This window comes from Typopeltis vanoorti, chromosome 6 (assembly GCF_054136105.1).
Source record: "Typopeltis vanoorti isolate ZY-2024b chromosome 6, IOZ_Tvanoo_1.0, whole genome shotgun sequence".
Classification (NCBI taxonomy): Eukaryota; Metazoa; Arthropoda; class Arachnida; order Uropygi; family Thelyphonidae; genus Typopeltis; species Typopeltis vanoorti.
Window position 1 is genome coordinate 39197242 of NC_143554.1, and position 15108 is coordinate 39212349.

The following is a 15108-nucleotide window of genomic DNA, read 5'->3' on the forward strand; positions in this document are numbered from 1 at the left end:
AGGAGGCAATGGTTGACTGTATACCAAGAGTCCGAATAATAAATCAAGTAGGGGTTAAATGGATGAATAACACTATTAAGCTTGAGCTGCAAAAAAAAGAAACAATGGTGGAGGGAATTTAAGGAGAAAGGTGACCAGCAGGCCAGGAATAGTATAAAGCTCAGGCCAGGATGGTAACAAAGGTGGTAAGAAAAGCAAAAGCAGATTACGAAAGAAAATTGGCCATGAAGGCTAAAGAGAATCTCGAACAGTTTTTTGAATATGTTGCAAGTAAAAGGAAAAATGTTCATTGTAGAATGATCTTAAATAATGCTGAGGGTAGGGAGGTAACCAAATCAGTCAATATAGTGGAATTACTGAGCGAGCACTTTGCAAGAGTATATCATCCAGGTGGTGACATTGCAGGAATGGAAGAACCAACAGCTCATACTGGAATTGTGATGAATGATATAGAGGTAACCAGTCTATTACAGAACCTCAATGTCAATACATCTGTGGGATTGGATGGTATACCAGCTCATGTCATATGTGAAGCGGCTAAAGAATTGTCAGTGCCCTTGACCATTTTGTTTAATATGAGCCTCAGGTCTGGGTCAATCCCAAGGGGGTGGAAAGAGGGAAAAATAGTTCCGCTGCATAAAGGTGGTTCCAAGGCTGCTGTTGAAAATTTCCGGCCAATCAGCATAACAGGAATCATTATCAAGTTCTTGGAGAAAATAGTCAAGAGGAAAATACAAGATTGGATAGAAGAAAATGGGATACTGTATCGGGAACAGCATGGTTTTGTGAAGGGTAGGTCATGCCTCAGTAACTTGCTCACGTATTATAACACAGTGATGGCTGAACTGGATAAGGGTAATGGGTTTACCGTGATTTTACTGGACCTTGCTAAGGCCTTTGACAGGATACCACATGGAATTCTAATCAGTAAATTGCAGCATATGGGGATGGATATAGGGTTGGTGAGATGGATAGGAGGATGGTTGACAGAGAGTGGTTTATTCAGGAGTAGAGTCCACAAGATGGCCTATGACTAGTGGTGTGCCACAAGGATCTGTTCTTGGACCACTGCTGTTTAATTTGTTCATTAATGATATAGGAAAGGATCTGAGAGGAACAGTTCATTTGTTTGCAGATGATGCAAAGTTGGGTAGGGCAATAGTGAATGCAGATGATGTTAAAATTTTGCAAGATGATTTGGATAGATTGGAGGTCTGGGCTAAGGAGAATGGATGTCAATTTAATGTGGCAAAATGTAAGGTTATACATTTTGGGGTGAAAAGATTAGCAGCAATTTACTACATTGGTGGAACTGTACTCCAGGAAATTGATGAGGCACGAGATTTAGGAGTGTTGGTGGATAAGGAGTTGAAGTTTAGGGGGGGGGGGCACATTGCAAAAGTGGCCAAATCAGCTCATCAAATCACTTGGTTGCTGAAGAATACATTGATAAGCAGAGGCAAGCAGGTTATTGTTCCTCTGTATCGAGCCTTGATAAGACCCCCATTTCGACTACTGTGCTCAGATTTGGTCACCTAGGTTTCTTCTTGATTTGGTGGAGGTGGAGAGGATCCAGAGGCGAGTGACCAAGATGATAGCAGGTCTGTGGAATGAACCTTATGAGAACAGGTTGAGGATTTGTGGGTTGCAAAAATTGGTTGATAAGCGGAGGAGGGGAGATATGATTGAGACCTTCAAATTACTGAAGGGTTTCTATAAAATTAATTCAGAAGATATTTTTGAGAATAGGGCTGTGGGAGGACTAGGGGACATCTATGGAAACTGGGCAAAAGTGTGGTTAGTAAAGGTGTTAGAGCTGGGTTCTTTACTTTTAGAGTGGTGAATGAGTGGAATGCGCTCCCAGAGTCTGTGGTGGATGCTGTGACAGTGAATGAGTTTAAGGCGAGGTATGATAGATACTGTATGAATGTCGAATAGTTGTGATGAATATGATTTGGGCCTCCCTTGATGAGTCTAATGACTCCCTGGAGTTGCCCATAATAATAATTATTGAACAAGTCAGTTCTTTCAAATACCTTGGATATCACCTACAGAGAAAAAAAGGACAGAAATGAAAATTACAAATTTCAATATAGCTTTAACCACCTTGCCGGCCATTATGGATCAAATACGCATCCTCATACGCTTTGTATCCATCATATATTTCATTGTAATATCAATAGTATTACAATTTTAATGTGCACTTCGTATCCATGATAACTTGGACGTATATATACGTCTTGGCCGGTAGCTTGGTTAAATATTATAAATCAAGTTTATAAACCCTCGAAGGTACAAAAACATATTTGGATTAGAGCTTATAAAACATTGGCAAGACCAGTGCTGACTTATGGAAATGAGACATGGACAATCAGAAAAGGGGATGAAAGAAGAATGACTACAGCAGAAATGAGATTTACGAGGAGAATTGCAGGATACACCTTGTTAGATCATAAAAGAAATCATGAAAGAAATGAATGAACAATCAGTAATAGAATATATCCACAACTATAGATGGAAATGGAAACAGCACATTGAAAGAATGGACAATAGTAGAATCACCAAACAAATCCTTGAATACAAACCCCTGGGGAAGAGATCATTTGGAAGACAATATAAAAGATGGAATGAGACCATAACAGGCCCCCAAGGCCTAATACAAGATAGGAAGAAGATGATCATGAAGAAGAAAGGAGGGAATAGAGGATCACCTTTGCAAACACACTGAACTATGGGAATAGAAGTTTCACATGCCCCAATATTAATAGTTAGAGAATTATTAGAGTATAACTCTAAAACATATGAAAGAAAAGAATCAGGACAGCCTGCAATAGATAGTGCTCTTAAAAAAGCAGGAAGAGAAACACTAATAAATGCTTTTTGAAGGTCCACGGAAGCCATAAACAAAGGCTTAAGATGTCGGCGGGAATTAGAAAGGAGGGCAAAAAGAATATAGATGTTCTCAGCACATCCATCTGAAGGGACAAATGCTCTCTACCAAACGTCATGTTGGATGTACTTTTGCAGTCTCTTGATAAAGTTGAAGAACAGTAGAAACTGTAATAGGCCTGTAATTTGCATCACTGCTAGCAGCATCCTTCATCCTTCTTTGGGATAAATATAGTTCGTGAGTTCTGTAAATAAGGTGGAATAACTTTAGTTGATAGGAAAATGTTCAGAAGATCTTGAAGTGAGAATCTTCACCTGGAAGTCCTGATCTGGATCTCTTGGAGTTCAAATTGTGCTTGGAGCTTGAGAGTGTAGCCTACAAGAAACGATGACCCAGCATCGCCAATCTGAAATGGATTTGATTTGAGCGAGCAGTGGGATTGTTTTTGTTGGATGTGCATGCTGAATCAATATGTGACCTCAGACTTTGGGCATGCATGAAGGTAAAAGAGGTACATTTCAAACATTGAGTGCTGCTATACACACATTTTACATCTGATTTGTACGTGCTGAAAGCTGTAAATGATTTACTGATAGATTAAAGGTTTATGTACTGTTTAACTTGTAATAATATTTATGGCTAGACTAGGTATACTTCACTTATTGCAGGAAACAACTTATTTATGTAATGCATATTTTTAAAAGCAAATGTTATATAATATACACACACACACTGCTTGGAAAGAAGTCAACGGACGTCCCTCATGGGTAAGGTGCATCGTGCCATGAATGAGTCACGTGTTTGTAGCTAGTATAAACTGGAGGAATATGATACTCTGAAGTCAGTTTGACTATGTCAGGTGAAATGGCTGCAAGAAAGGAACTGATGGAGTTTGAAGAAGCAATGTCATAGGATGCCAAGTTGCAGGCCTATTTGTTCGACAAATTGGTCATCCCAGGTCAATAAGTAGCGTTACCATACTCAGATGGTAATGAGGAGAACTTGTACCATGTCACGTGAAAGCTTGAAAATCTGCATTATGGATTGATGAATCACATTACACTCTCTACCGAGTAGATTATGGGAGTGGCGAATGCCCGATGATCATCTCTTAGGCGTAACCCCAACTATGAAATTCAGAGTTGGTGTTGTGATAATATGGTCCTGTTTTTCCTAGTTTGGCCTCAGACCTCTGTTTCTGGTGCCATCAACATTGAACTCTGATAGGTATCTGAACATTATGGATAATGCTGTGCTTCCTACTTTGTGGCATTTCTATGGAACTGACTATTCTCTTTTAGCAAGATAGTGCCATAAGTCTGAGGCTGCTGTAACTATGTAGTTTGTGGATATGAATGTCACCATACTTGAATGGCCTCCAAAGAGCCCTGATCTCAATATCCTATCAGATATCTCTGGGATGAACTTGCAGGTGAAGTCAAAGAATGTTCATCCCTCAACAGTCGAGGACCTCATTACATGCCTACAGGAAGAATGGTCCAAAATTCTCATTAATTGCGTATCATATTCATATGCTTGCGGAAAGTATGTCACCATAGGATTGCCGCAGGCATAGCAGTAAAAGGAGGTTCATCACGTTAATGTTGGCTTCATGGCTGTTCTTCACACTATGGTGTCAGTTGACTTTCTTACAAGCAGTGTATATATTTATATAAGCCCATACAAGAACATTATTTTGAGACATTTTCTATATCATGAAGATTTCATAAATATGAGTTTTAAACACAACTTCTGAAAAAATTTGAAACCGGAATACCATGTATTAATAAATGTGTAAAAATGTTCCTGTCTGATGTGGAATGGACATGTTACATGGTCAAGCAGACTCCTGCCAGATTCACAATACACGAGAAACATTATCCAGTGTAAATGTGTTTAAGGAATATAGGTATAAGCAAGTGACTAGCTGCTTGATTAGTTGGCACAATGGCTAATGTGCCCACTCTCCAACTACCAGGCTATGGATTCGAATCTTGCTGTGGGCACAAATGTTTGTGATTTTGATGGTAGATATATATAAAAAAAAAAAAATATATATATATATATATATATATATATATATATATATATATATAAAGATAATTATATAAAGCTTAATAATAATAGGGGAAAAAAAACCCTTTTTCCCACCCATGCTCCTAATGTATTATTGATTTACAACCTTTCTTGAGTTAGTCACAAAAAAAAAAAAAAGTTGACCCTCATTAGGTGGCAAATAGGAGAAATACTTGTAAATATCTCCTGCTACATAGAGATTTGGTTGCCAAAGACATACTAGAGGTGTTTAGTAACCTCTAGTATGTCTATGTTTTTAGGCCTCTCCATCCCTCCTTTCCTGGAGGGATGGAGAGGCCTAAAAGATTAGAAACGAAAGGATGTATTTAGAATATTAAATACTCTAGACATATTAGATTGGTGAGATGGGATAAGATTTTGCTATACATATAAAGGGAACATGCTGAGTGCTGACATTTGCCATTGAACTGACTGTTTAATGAAAGTCTTGCAACTGGAAAAGTCTAAGGAGTGGAAAGATGCACGATAGTATCATTGCATTGGAGTAATGGTAGAATGAAGACTGAAATCAGACTTAGTTCATTTATTCTGTGATAGAGATTTTGGGTAAATTATAAAGATCTCATGTACAGAATTGGACATTTGAGGATAATTTATTTAGGAATGTCAGCATGTAAACACAAGAATAACTGTTGGCTATCTCCTGTTCAATGTTCTTCTCCAAATAGTTGATGACCAGCAGCAATTACTGTTGTGTTTCCAGACTTAAGGTTTATAATAAAGTAACAAGAGTGACTAAAATTTGTTTGGAATTTTTTAAAGGCATTTGACTGGATTTCCATATGACAGTATGGTATAGGTTTAGATATTAGGCTAGTGTATTGAATTGAAAATTGGCTGTCTGATAGAAATAATTCTTTTCCTGACCTCCAATTAGTCACAAGACTCATCGTGGGAGGTCAACAAAGTCTGTCATACCATTCCTTAAAATCATCCACAGTCTGCACTTTCACTACTTTCTCTGGCAATGCATTCCATTTTCCTACCACTCTCCATACAAAAATAATTTACTTCCTACCCTTTTACTCACCACTTTCTTTTACAACTTCCTCAGATGGTCCTTTTTCCTTGCTCTTTTCCATCGTCGTATCATATGAAAAACCCTTCACCAGCTTAATCTTGAACACATCCTCCCTTTGCCTTCTATTCACCAAACTCTGCACTCCACATGCCCTTAATCGATCCTTATAATCATTGTAAAATCCTATCATTTTTGTTATCCATCTCTGCACCCTCTCGAAGGTTACTTCATCTCCTTTAACAGCATGTAATCTACATAGTTTTGTGGATAGAAGACGAAGAGGTGATTTTGATTGAAATATTTAAACTGTTGAGTAGTGTTTACTGGATATGTACATTGGAGAAATTTTTGATATACCAGGACATAGGGATCATCACAGAAAGTTACACAAGAGAGTGATAAAGAATGAAGTAGGAGGTTTGCGTAAAGTATGTTTGGAACATGAAATTTGTTGCTTGAGAGGTTAGTGAAAGTGCAGATGGTGAATGAATGAGTTGAAGGAGCGGTATGATAGAATGTATGGTGAATCTCAGTGACTCCATTGACATCTCGAATAATAATGATACTACTGCTACAACTCAGTTGAACATTCTCTAAATATTGTTTATAATTAGAGAGAGTTTTATATTGTTACCTAAGAATGTAACAGTGTATACATACATGATAAGAAAAATTAGCTTTCATATATGACTGATACACATATTTTTATTTATTTATTTTAATAGGCTTGGAGGAACTGCTGGAGCCATAATTACTTGTCCTCTAGAGGTTGTGAAAACAAGGTTACAGTCATCTGTTGCTACTTTTAATTTTGTGCATGTTTCCCAGACATCTTGTCATGCTTCTGCTGTAAGTGTTCAGAAAATAAATATTTGTCCTTGTACCAACTCTGGTGGTTCTGCAAATAATGATAGGGTTGTTTCTAATCCTGTAACTTCACAGAATAGAAGTTATAGATTTGGAATATGGAAGTGTATTAGGTAAGTTATTGTTGTCTTGATTATCAATTTGTTAATGAAGCTTAATATTTGAGAACTATATGCATGATACCCATTTGTTTTTGATTAGGTAACTTTGATTGCAAAATGGAATCGAGTGATGATAATTAGCTTTCTAGAGCCAAATACTTTAAATGTTGACTATTTCTGTATTCTCTTTCATGTTTGAAATATCCTGAAGTGGCATTCAACTTTCCTCTATATTTGAAACTGGTCTTTATAATGCAGTAATTCTGTTCATGTAAGCTTTTACTAATTATGCTTTTTACTCTCAGTTGTATATCTTATTTTAATTAAATTTCTATTATATCATGATAGCTTGGAGTCTGACTCCTCAATAGTCTTTTCTACCCACCATATCCTACATAGCACTGCACCATTCAATTTTTGTATATTAATTGTGTATTCTCAGGATGATTTACCTGTTCTGTAGAATAAAAAAAAGCCAAGGTTTTTAAAAAAAAAAATTTTTAGGGGGGGGGGATTAATCTTACCTTTATATGAGATCAACTAAATTGCCTTCAATTTGAAAAGCACATACAAAGATTGCCCTCATAATGATGAGAATCACGCTCGTGTCTTTTTCAGAACTAATTTTTTCGTGTTAGTCTGTTCCATTTTTCAAAATAATTCATTTGTTCAAAATACAAGGGATTTTTTTCCTAGTTCTCAAATATTATGCTTCGCTTAAGTAAGAATAAAAAATAATCACTGAAATTAAAACGATTGGAACGCATAAAAATTCAACTAATTCGGTATTTTAATCTGATATTAATTGCATTAGTTGTTTACAAATGTCATTTGTGGGGTGAATCAGAGTGTGTTGTCCCCCCTCTGCTTTATAGTAGAGTACACAAAGGAGCTTATGTTATCTCTACTGCAAAACTCTGATTCACTTGTATTCATATAACTTACTGTGCTTAAGTGTACTATGCTGATTTCAAAATAACTTTTTTTTGGGGGGGGGGGAGAGTCCATATAAGGAAAATAATGTTCTTTATTTACTTAAATTATTATTTTTTAATTATAATGACTAAGTATTATTTTATAAAATTATTAATAAAATGAATTGAAAATAGAAGAAAATGAAAGTGTTTTTATAAAAGTTTTTGTAATTGTTTATTCAGAGTATTTGATCTTTTTGAAAAAAAAAAAAGATTGTTCTTTTGGGGTAATTTTCTTATGCATCTCATAATCTTCCATTACATTGGCTTTCAGTCCCTTATATCTCCTTTATATCAGGTGAAATCTTTTGCCATGTTCTTTGTTCACAGCACGTTAGGATTCTGAACTGTTTATAATTTCTACGTTAATGATACGGGAATGATTTGAGGGAGAACATCCAGTTGTTATCCAGCTGATTTGCAACTAGGAAGGACAATAGTTAATTAAAGGTAATCCTGCAGGTTGATTTAAAATACCAAGTCAGTTCATTGTGGCAGAGTGTAAAATTATGGTTGTGCATTTTAGGCTGGAAAGATTACAAGCCATGTATTACATGATAGAATTGTGCCACAAGAAATCAATAAGGATGGAATTTTTGGATGTGGATGGACAGGAAGTTGAAATTTAGAGAACTAGAAAAGTACCATATGGAGTATTACTGACAGACAAATAGGTTAGCAGGTTTATTGAATACTTCATTAGGGTATTTCAATGCACAGTATTTTACAATACAATTCAAGTTGTACAATTCAATGCATGTACAATTCAATGCACAGTATTTTACAATACAATTCAATGCACAGTATTTTACAATACAATTCAATGTACAGTATTATACAATACAATTCAAGTATTACTATAATTTTATGTTGGTACTTACACTTATTTTTGGCTATTTATTTTGTTATAGTTAATAAAAAGTTTTCTCATATATGCAAGTAGAGTAAAATACATTTCAGATAGTTTTTGTAGTTTATAGTAAGTTACTGGTTTTAGTAATAAAGTAAGTTAGTTTATGTATTTATGTGTGACCAAGGGCTGTAGCCATACTGGTTACTAGAGAAATAATTAGCTTGAAATAGTCACTGAGAGTCCAGTGATTGCATCTATAAGGGCTCACCTTACACGGTTTGATGTACATGTTAATATATTAGTCTCTTAATTAAATGAAATAGTTAGTATATCAGTACCTTAATTGGATATGATATGTTAGTTTCAATGATCTCTTATACTATATGTTTAAAGTAGTTGTCAACATTGTTTAGTCCTGTGAGGTAGTCTCTCAATCTTTTTCTGAATGCATCAACTGAGGTTATAGATTTGATTTCGTTTGGGAGTTTATTGTAGCTGCTTGTTGCTAGGTATTTGAAGGATTTATGAAAAATTTCTTTGTTTGCCTTGGGTACTACCAGCATGTTCCGAACGCAATGTAATCCATAGTCTACATTATATATCAAGAAACTTTCAGCGTTTCTTTTTGCATATACCAGACAACCATAGAGATATAGTTTCTGTAGTGGTAAAATATTATTATTATTAAGCAACTCCAAGAAGTCTGTAGACTCATCGAGGGAGGCCCGAACATCATGTCAAGAACAACTATTTGACATTCACATAGTATCTATCATACCTCGCCTTGAACTCATTCACAGTCATGGCACCCACAACAGACTCTGGCAGCTTATTCCACTCATTCACCACTCTCCAAGTAAAAAACCTAGCTCTAACACCCTTGCTAACCACACTCTTGCCCAGCTTCCATGTATGGCCCCTAGTACTCCCACCACCAGTCCTATTTTCAAAATATGTTCTGGATTAATCTTATAGAAACCCTTCAGTAATTTGAATGTCTCAATCATATCACCCCTTTTCTGCCTATCAATCAATTTCTGCAATCCACAAATCTTCAACCTGTTCTCATAAGGTTCATTCCATAGACCTGCTATCATCTTGGTCACTCATCTCTGGATCCTCTCCACCTACTCCTCCCCATCAAGAAGAAACCCTGGCACCCATATTTGGGCACAGTAGTCTAGATGGGGTCTTATCAAGGCTTGATACAAAGGAACAATAACCTGTTTGTCTCTGCTTGTTAAAGTATTTTTCAGCAACCAAGTGATTTGATGATTTAGCCACTTTTACAATGTGCCCCCTAAACTTCAATTCCCTATCCACCAACACTCCCAAATCCCTGACCTTGTCAATCTCCTGGAGTACAGTTCCACCAATGTGATATACTGCTGCTAATCTTTTCAACCCAAAATGCATAACCTTACATTTTGCTATATTAAATTGACATCCATTTTCCTTAGCCCAATCCTCCAAACTATCCAAATCACCCTGCAAAATTTTGACATCCTGTGCACTCACTATTGCTCTACCCAACTTTGCATCATCAGCAAACAAATGAACACTTTCTCTCAGATCCTTTCCTATATCGTTATTGAACAAATTGAACAGTAGTGGTCCAAGAACAGAACACTGTGGCACACCACTAGTCACAGGCCGTCTTTTGGACTCTACTCCTGAATAAACCACTCTCTGATATTTCTCCATCAACCACCCTCCTATCCATTTCACCAACCCTATACCATCCCCATATGCTGCAGTTTACTGATTAGAATTCCATGTGGTATCCTGCCAAAGGCCTTAGCAAGGCCCAGTAGAATCGCCATAAACCCATTACCCTTATCCAGTTCAGCCGTCACTGTGTTATAAAACTTTAGCAAGTTATTGAGGCATGATCGATCCTTCACAAAACCATGCTGTCCCCCATACAGTATCCCATTTTCATCTATCCAATCCTGTATTTTCTGCTTGACTATTTTCTCCAAGACCTTGACAACGATTCCTGATATGCTGGTTGGTAATTTACAACAGCAGTCTTGGAACCTCCTTTATGCAGTGGAACTATTTTCCCCTCTTTCCACCCCCTCGGGACTAACCCAGACCCGAGACTCAAACAGAATGGCCAAGGGCATTGACAATTCTTTAGCCGTATCACGTATGACACGAGCTGGTATACCATCCAATCCCACAGATGTATTGACATTGAGGTTTTGTAATAGACTATGCACCTCCATTCATTCATTCATCACAATTCCCATATAAGCTATTGGTTCATTCATTCCTGCAATGTCACCACCTGGATGATATACTCTTGCAAAGTGCTCACTCAGTAATTCCACTATATCAACTGATTCGGTTACCTCCCTACCATTGGCATTCTCTAAAATCATTCTGCTGTATATATTTTTTCTTTTACTTGCAACATATCGAAAAAACTGTTTGGAATTCTCTTTAACCTGCATGGCTAATGTTCTTTCATAATCTGCTTTTGCTTTTCTTAACACACTTGTTACCCTTCTGGCCTGTGCTTTATACCGTTCATGTGCCTGCCAGTCACCTTTCTCCTTAAATTCCTTCCACAGTTGTTTCTTTTTTTTGCAGCTTAAGCTTAATGGTGTTATTCATTCATTTAACCCCTACTTGATTTATTATTTGGACTCTAGGTATACAGTCAGCCATTGCCTTCTGCAAACACTTCTTAACCGTACATGTACTCTGTCTTAATTGTAAATTCCACACCTTTAGCCACCTCCCAAGTCAAGACCCTATGATCACTCTCACCAATTGGTGGCAACGTGGTGATATTCGTTACAGCCAAATTCTCAGATGCATTACTAGGTCAAGCACTCTCTGACCCCTAGTATTTTCCATTGCATGCTGTCGCAGATAGTTATCCCTTAATAACTGCATAAAATCCAATTCCTTCCGCCCATGTGTCCTCTCCTCCTTCCAATCAATGTTACCATAGTTGAAATCTCCCATAATAATTACCCTCCTTCCACTCATTTCTTCTATTTGCTTATGCATACTATCTCGACCATCTATTCCATCACCTGGTCTATAGCATCACCCAACTGTATATTTTGTTCTGCTAGTCTCAATCTCACACCAAATTGCCTCAAATGTGCTATTTTCTCTATCCTGCAGTTTAACTTCTATTCTCCTTGGCTGCAGCTCATCAGCTATCATCAATAACACTCCTTCCTCTCCATTTTATTCTCCCTGTCACTCCTGAACACACCATACCCCTCACATTCAATCCCACTAGCTATATCATCTGCGACAGCATGCAATGGATAATACTAGGGTTACAGGTTACAGCCATGTTTCACTAATGCCAATAACCTGTGGCCTGGAAGTACCAAACATGGCCAAAAATTCTTCCTTCTTGTTCCTAATACTTCTGGCATTAGTATACGTGAATTGCAGAAGCCCATTTGTCCCATCGCTATTTTGATGTCTTATACTAACTATCCCATTCTGATTTGTTGTCCTTCGTACTCACTCGGGCATATTACACATATTCATACGCTCAACTGTCTCCCTAAAGTCTGCATATCTACTCCTCCCCCTTAATAACTCTAGTTTCCCTGATTCTGCACATCCACTTCATTCAACAACACCTTTTCAAGTCTCTGTACACAAAATCCATTCAAATGCAAAGCATCCATCTTATATAAATCCTTTCGCCCATCGAACTCACTCACACATCCACACCCCTCCTCCTGCATAATCTGTGCATAAAGTTATTAGCAATTATGGCCCTCCTTCTATACTCTTCACTGTCATACCGCGGCAACAAACTCACCATCCTAACTCTCTCACTCTTCTCTTTTGCTACCTCAAGTAATTCCTTCAAATCCTCTCTCATAGCCATTTTGTCTCCTTTCAAATCATTCGTTCCTGCTACTACTATCAATTCTTTCACCCTCTGCTTTTGCCTTCTAATTGACTCGCTTACATCCTTAACGTTCGCACCAGGTTGGTACTATTTTGTCAAACTCTCATCTATCACACCTCTTACTCACGATCATACTCTTATTTTTCTTATCATACTTTTGCCGTTTATTAGTTGGTACACTCGGTAAACATTTTTGCCAACTCTCCAGCTGCCAATTCGCCCTATGTATTGCTCCGTGCAACCATGCAATCTCACTCATTGCATCTGTCTCATCATTTTTATTATCGGTTAATTCATTTATTCGTTCTGTAATTTTACCTTCATTCTCACTTTCAACGCCACTCACAGCTATCTGGTACTACCTCGCAAATATCACTATTCATACCTCTCATATGACTATTTTCTACATTCTGACTTTCAACAATGATATCACTCTCACGACCTGAAACACTTTAAATCCTCACATTCTGCACACATTCACTCCACTATCATTGTCTAACCAGACTTCAACCGCTCTCCTCAAAGCATACATTTCACCAACGGTACACTGAACAAACTCCTTTATATTAAAATTTTTGGACAAAGATGGCGATCTGGACGGCATTGTATTCCTTCTTATTGGCACCATGTGCACGCTATTAATCGTAATCAAATTACTAATTGAAATGATATATTCACGTAAACACAAGAAAGATATTTATTTAACCAAATATTTCGGTCTGGAAATAGCAGACCATCTTCAGTGGTATTACAAGAACAGTTTAAAAAAAAAAAAAAAATACAAGCTAGAATACTAACAATAGATCGTTAAAAATAGAAACACCGCGTGATGTTATATCACTAAGTATGAAACGCAATATTTTGAAGTAGATTGGCAACTCTAATTCTTTTTTAAAAAACTCCTCAGATTTCTTAGAAAAATTAAAAAATGTCTCATTACAACCTACAGATCTTATGGTTAGCTTTGATATAGAATCTTTATATACTAATGTATCTCTCAAGGAAACTTTAAAATTACTTGCTGACATCTTTCCTCAAGACATTATAAAACTATTCGATTTCGTAATACATTCTGGATATTTTGTATGTCAAAATAAATTTTACAGCCAAGTAGAAGGAACGGCCATGAGAAGTCCTCTTTCTCCAGTTTTAGCCAACTTTTATTTAGAACATTTAGAAAAAGTCCTCGTCTCATCTATTTTCCCTCAACCATTTATTTGGGTAAGATATATAGATGACATCTTTACTATTTGGCCTCACAGCAAAAACTCTTTACCTTCTTTTTTAAACAGTATTAATTCCTTGCATCATCGTATAAACTTTACTATGGAAATAGAAGAAAACAACCAGTTATCTTTTTTAGACGTTCTCCTCATCCGGTCACCTTCAAATATTCTTACAACTACAGTATACAGGAAACCAACATTCACAGGTCGTTATATTCTTAAAGAATCAGCCCATCATCCATGTCAAAAAACAGGAATTATAAAATGCCTGATCAGAAGAGCCAAAACTAATTGTTCTACTTTTGATTATCTACAGAAAGAACTTTCTACTATCCAACAACACATGAAACTCAATGGCTTTTCTGAAAAAAGTACTCAACATCTTCTCAATTCTTATAATCCTCCACAAAACAACAAAGTTTCAATACGTCGAGTACCTATTCCTTATATCTCCGGTATTTCAGAACCTATCGCATGAATTTTAAAGAAATATGATTTAACAACTACGTATTCACCTGTTAACAAATTGTCTTCTCATTTTCCTTCTCCTAAAGACAAATGCTCAGCTTTATCTCTTTCTGGAGTTTATCAAATTCCTTGCAACTGTGATCGCTCTTATTTTGGACAGACTGGATGTTCTCTTGAAAAAAAGAATCCAAGAACATCAATCCTCCATTCTTCACAACAAACCTGAAAAGTCTGGATTGGCTCAACACGGGATTGAAACTGACCACAGCATCTTTTGGTCCACGACTCGCCTCTTACATAGATCCCGTTATAGGTTCGAACGTTTGTTCAAGGAAAGCGTGGAGGCCTTGCTCCATCATCCCAACCTGAATCGTAATGACTGTATATCTATATCAAAAATCTGGGAAAGTCTAATCAAGATTACTCATTAATTATTTTTTTTCCAATCATGTCTCTACTTCAAAATATTCCGTTTCATACTTAGTGATATAACATCATGCGGCGTGTTCTATTTTTAACGATCTATTGTTAGTATTCTAGCTTGCTTTTTTTTTTTTTTTTTTTACTGTTCTTGTAATACCACTGAAGATGGTCTGCTATTTCCAGACCGAAATATTTGGTTAAATAAATATTTTTCTTGTGTTTACATGAATATATCATTCAATCTTATGTCACAAGTATCCTTAAAACAGCAAATACTAATTGAAATATTA

General features: G+C 36.6%; 1 protein-coding gene across 1 annotated transcript in view; it reads left to right on the forward strand.

The window, feature by feature from the left end:
- Positions 1 to 15108, forward strand: part of Rim2 (replication in mitochondria 2) — a 109219-nt gene that overhangs the window by 11277 nt on the left and 82834 nt on the right. The window contains exon 2 of the mRNA XM_090394761.1: positions 6734 to 6988. Coding sequence (XP_090250887.1) covers positions 6734 to 6988 — 255 coding nt within the window. The remainder of the gene's footprint in view (positions 1 to 6733; positions 6989 to 15108) is intronic.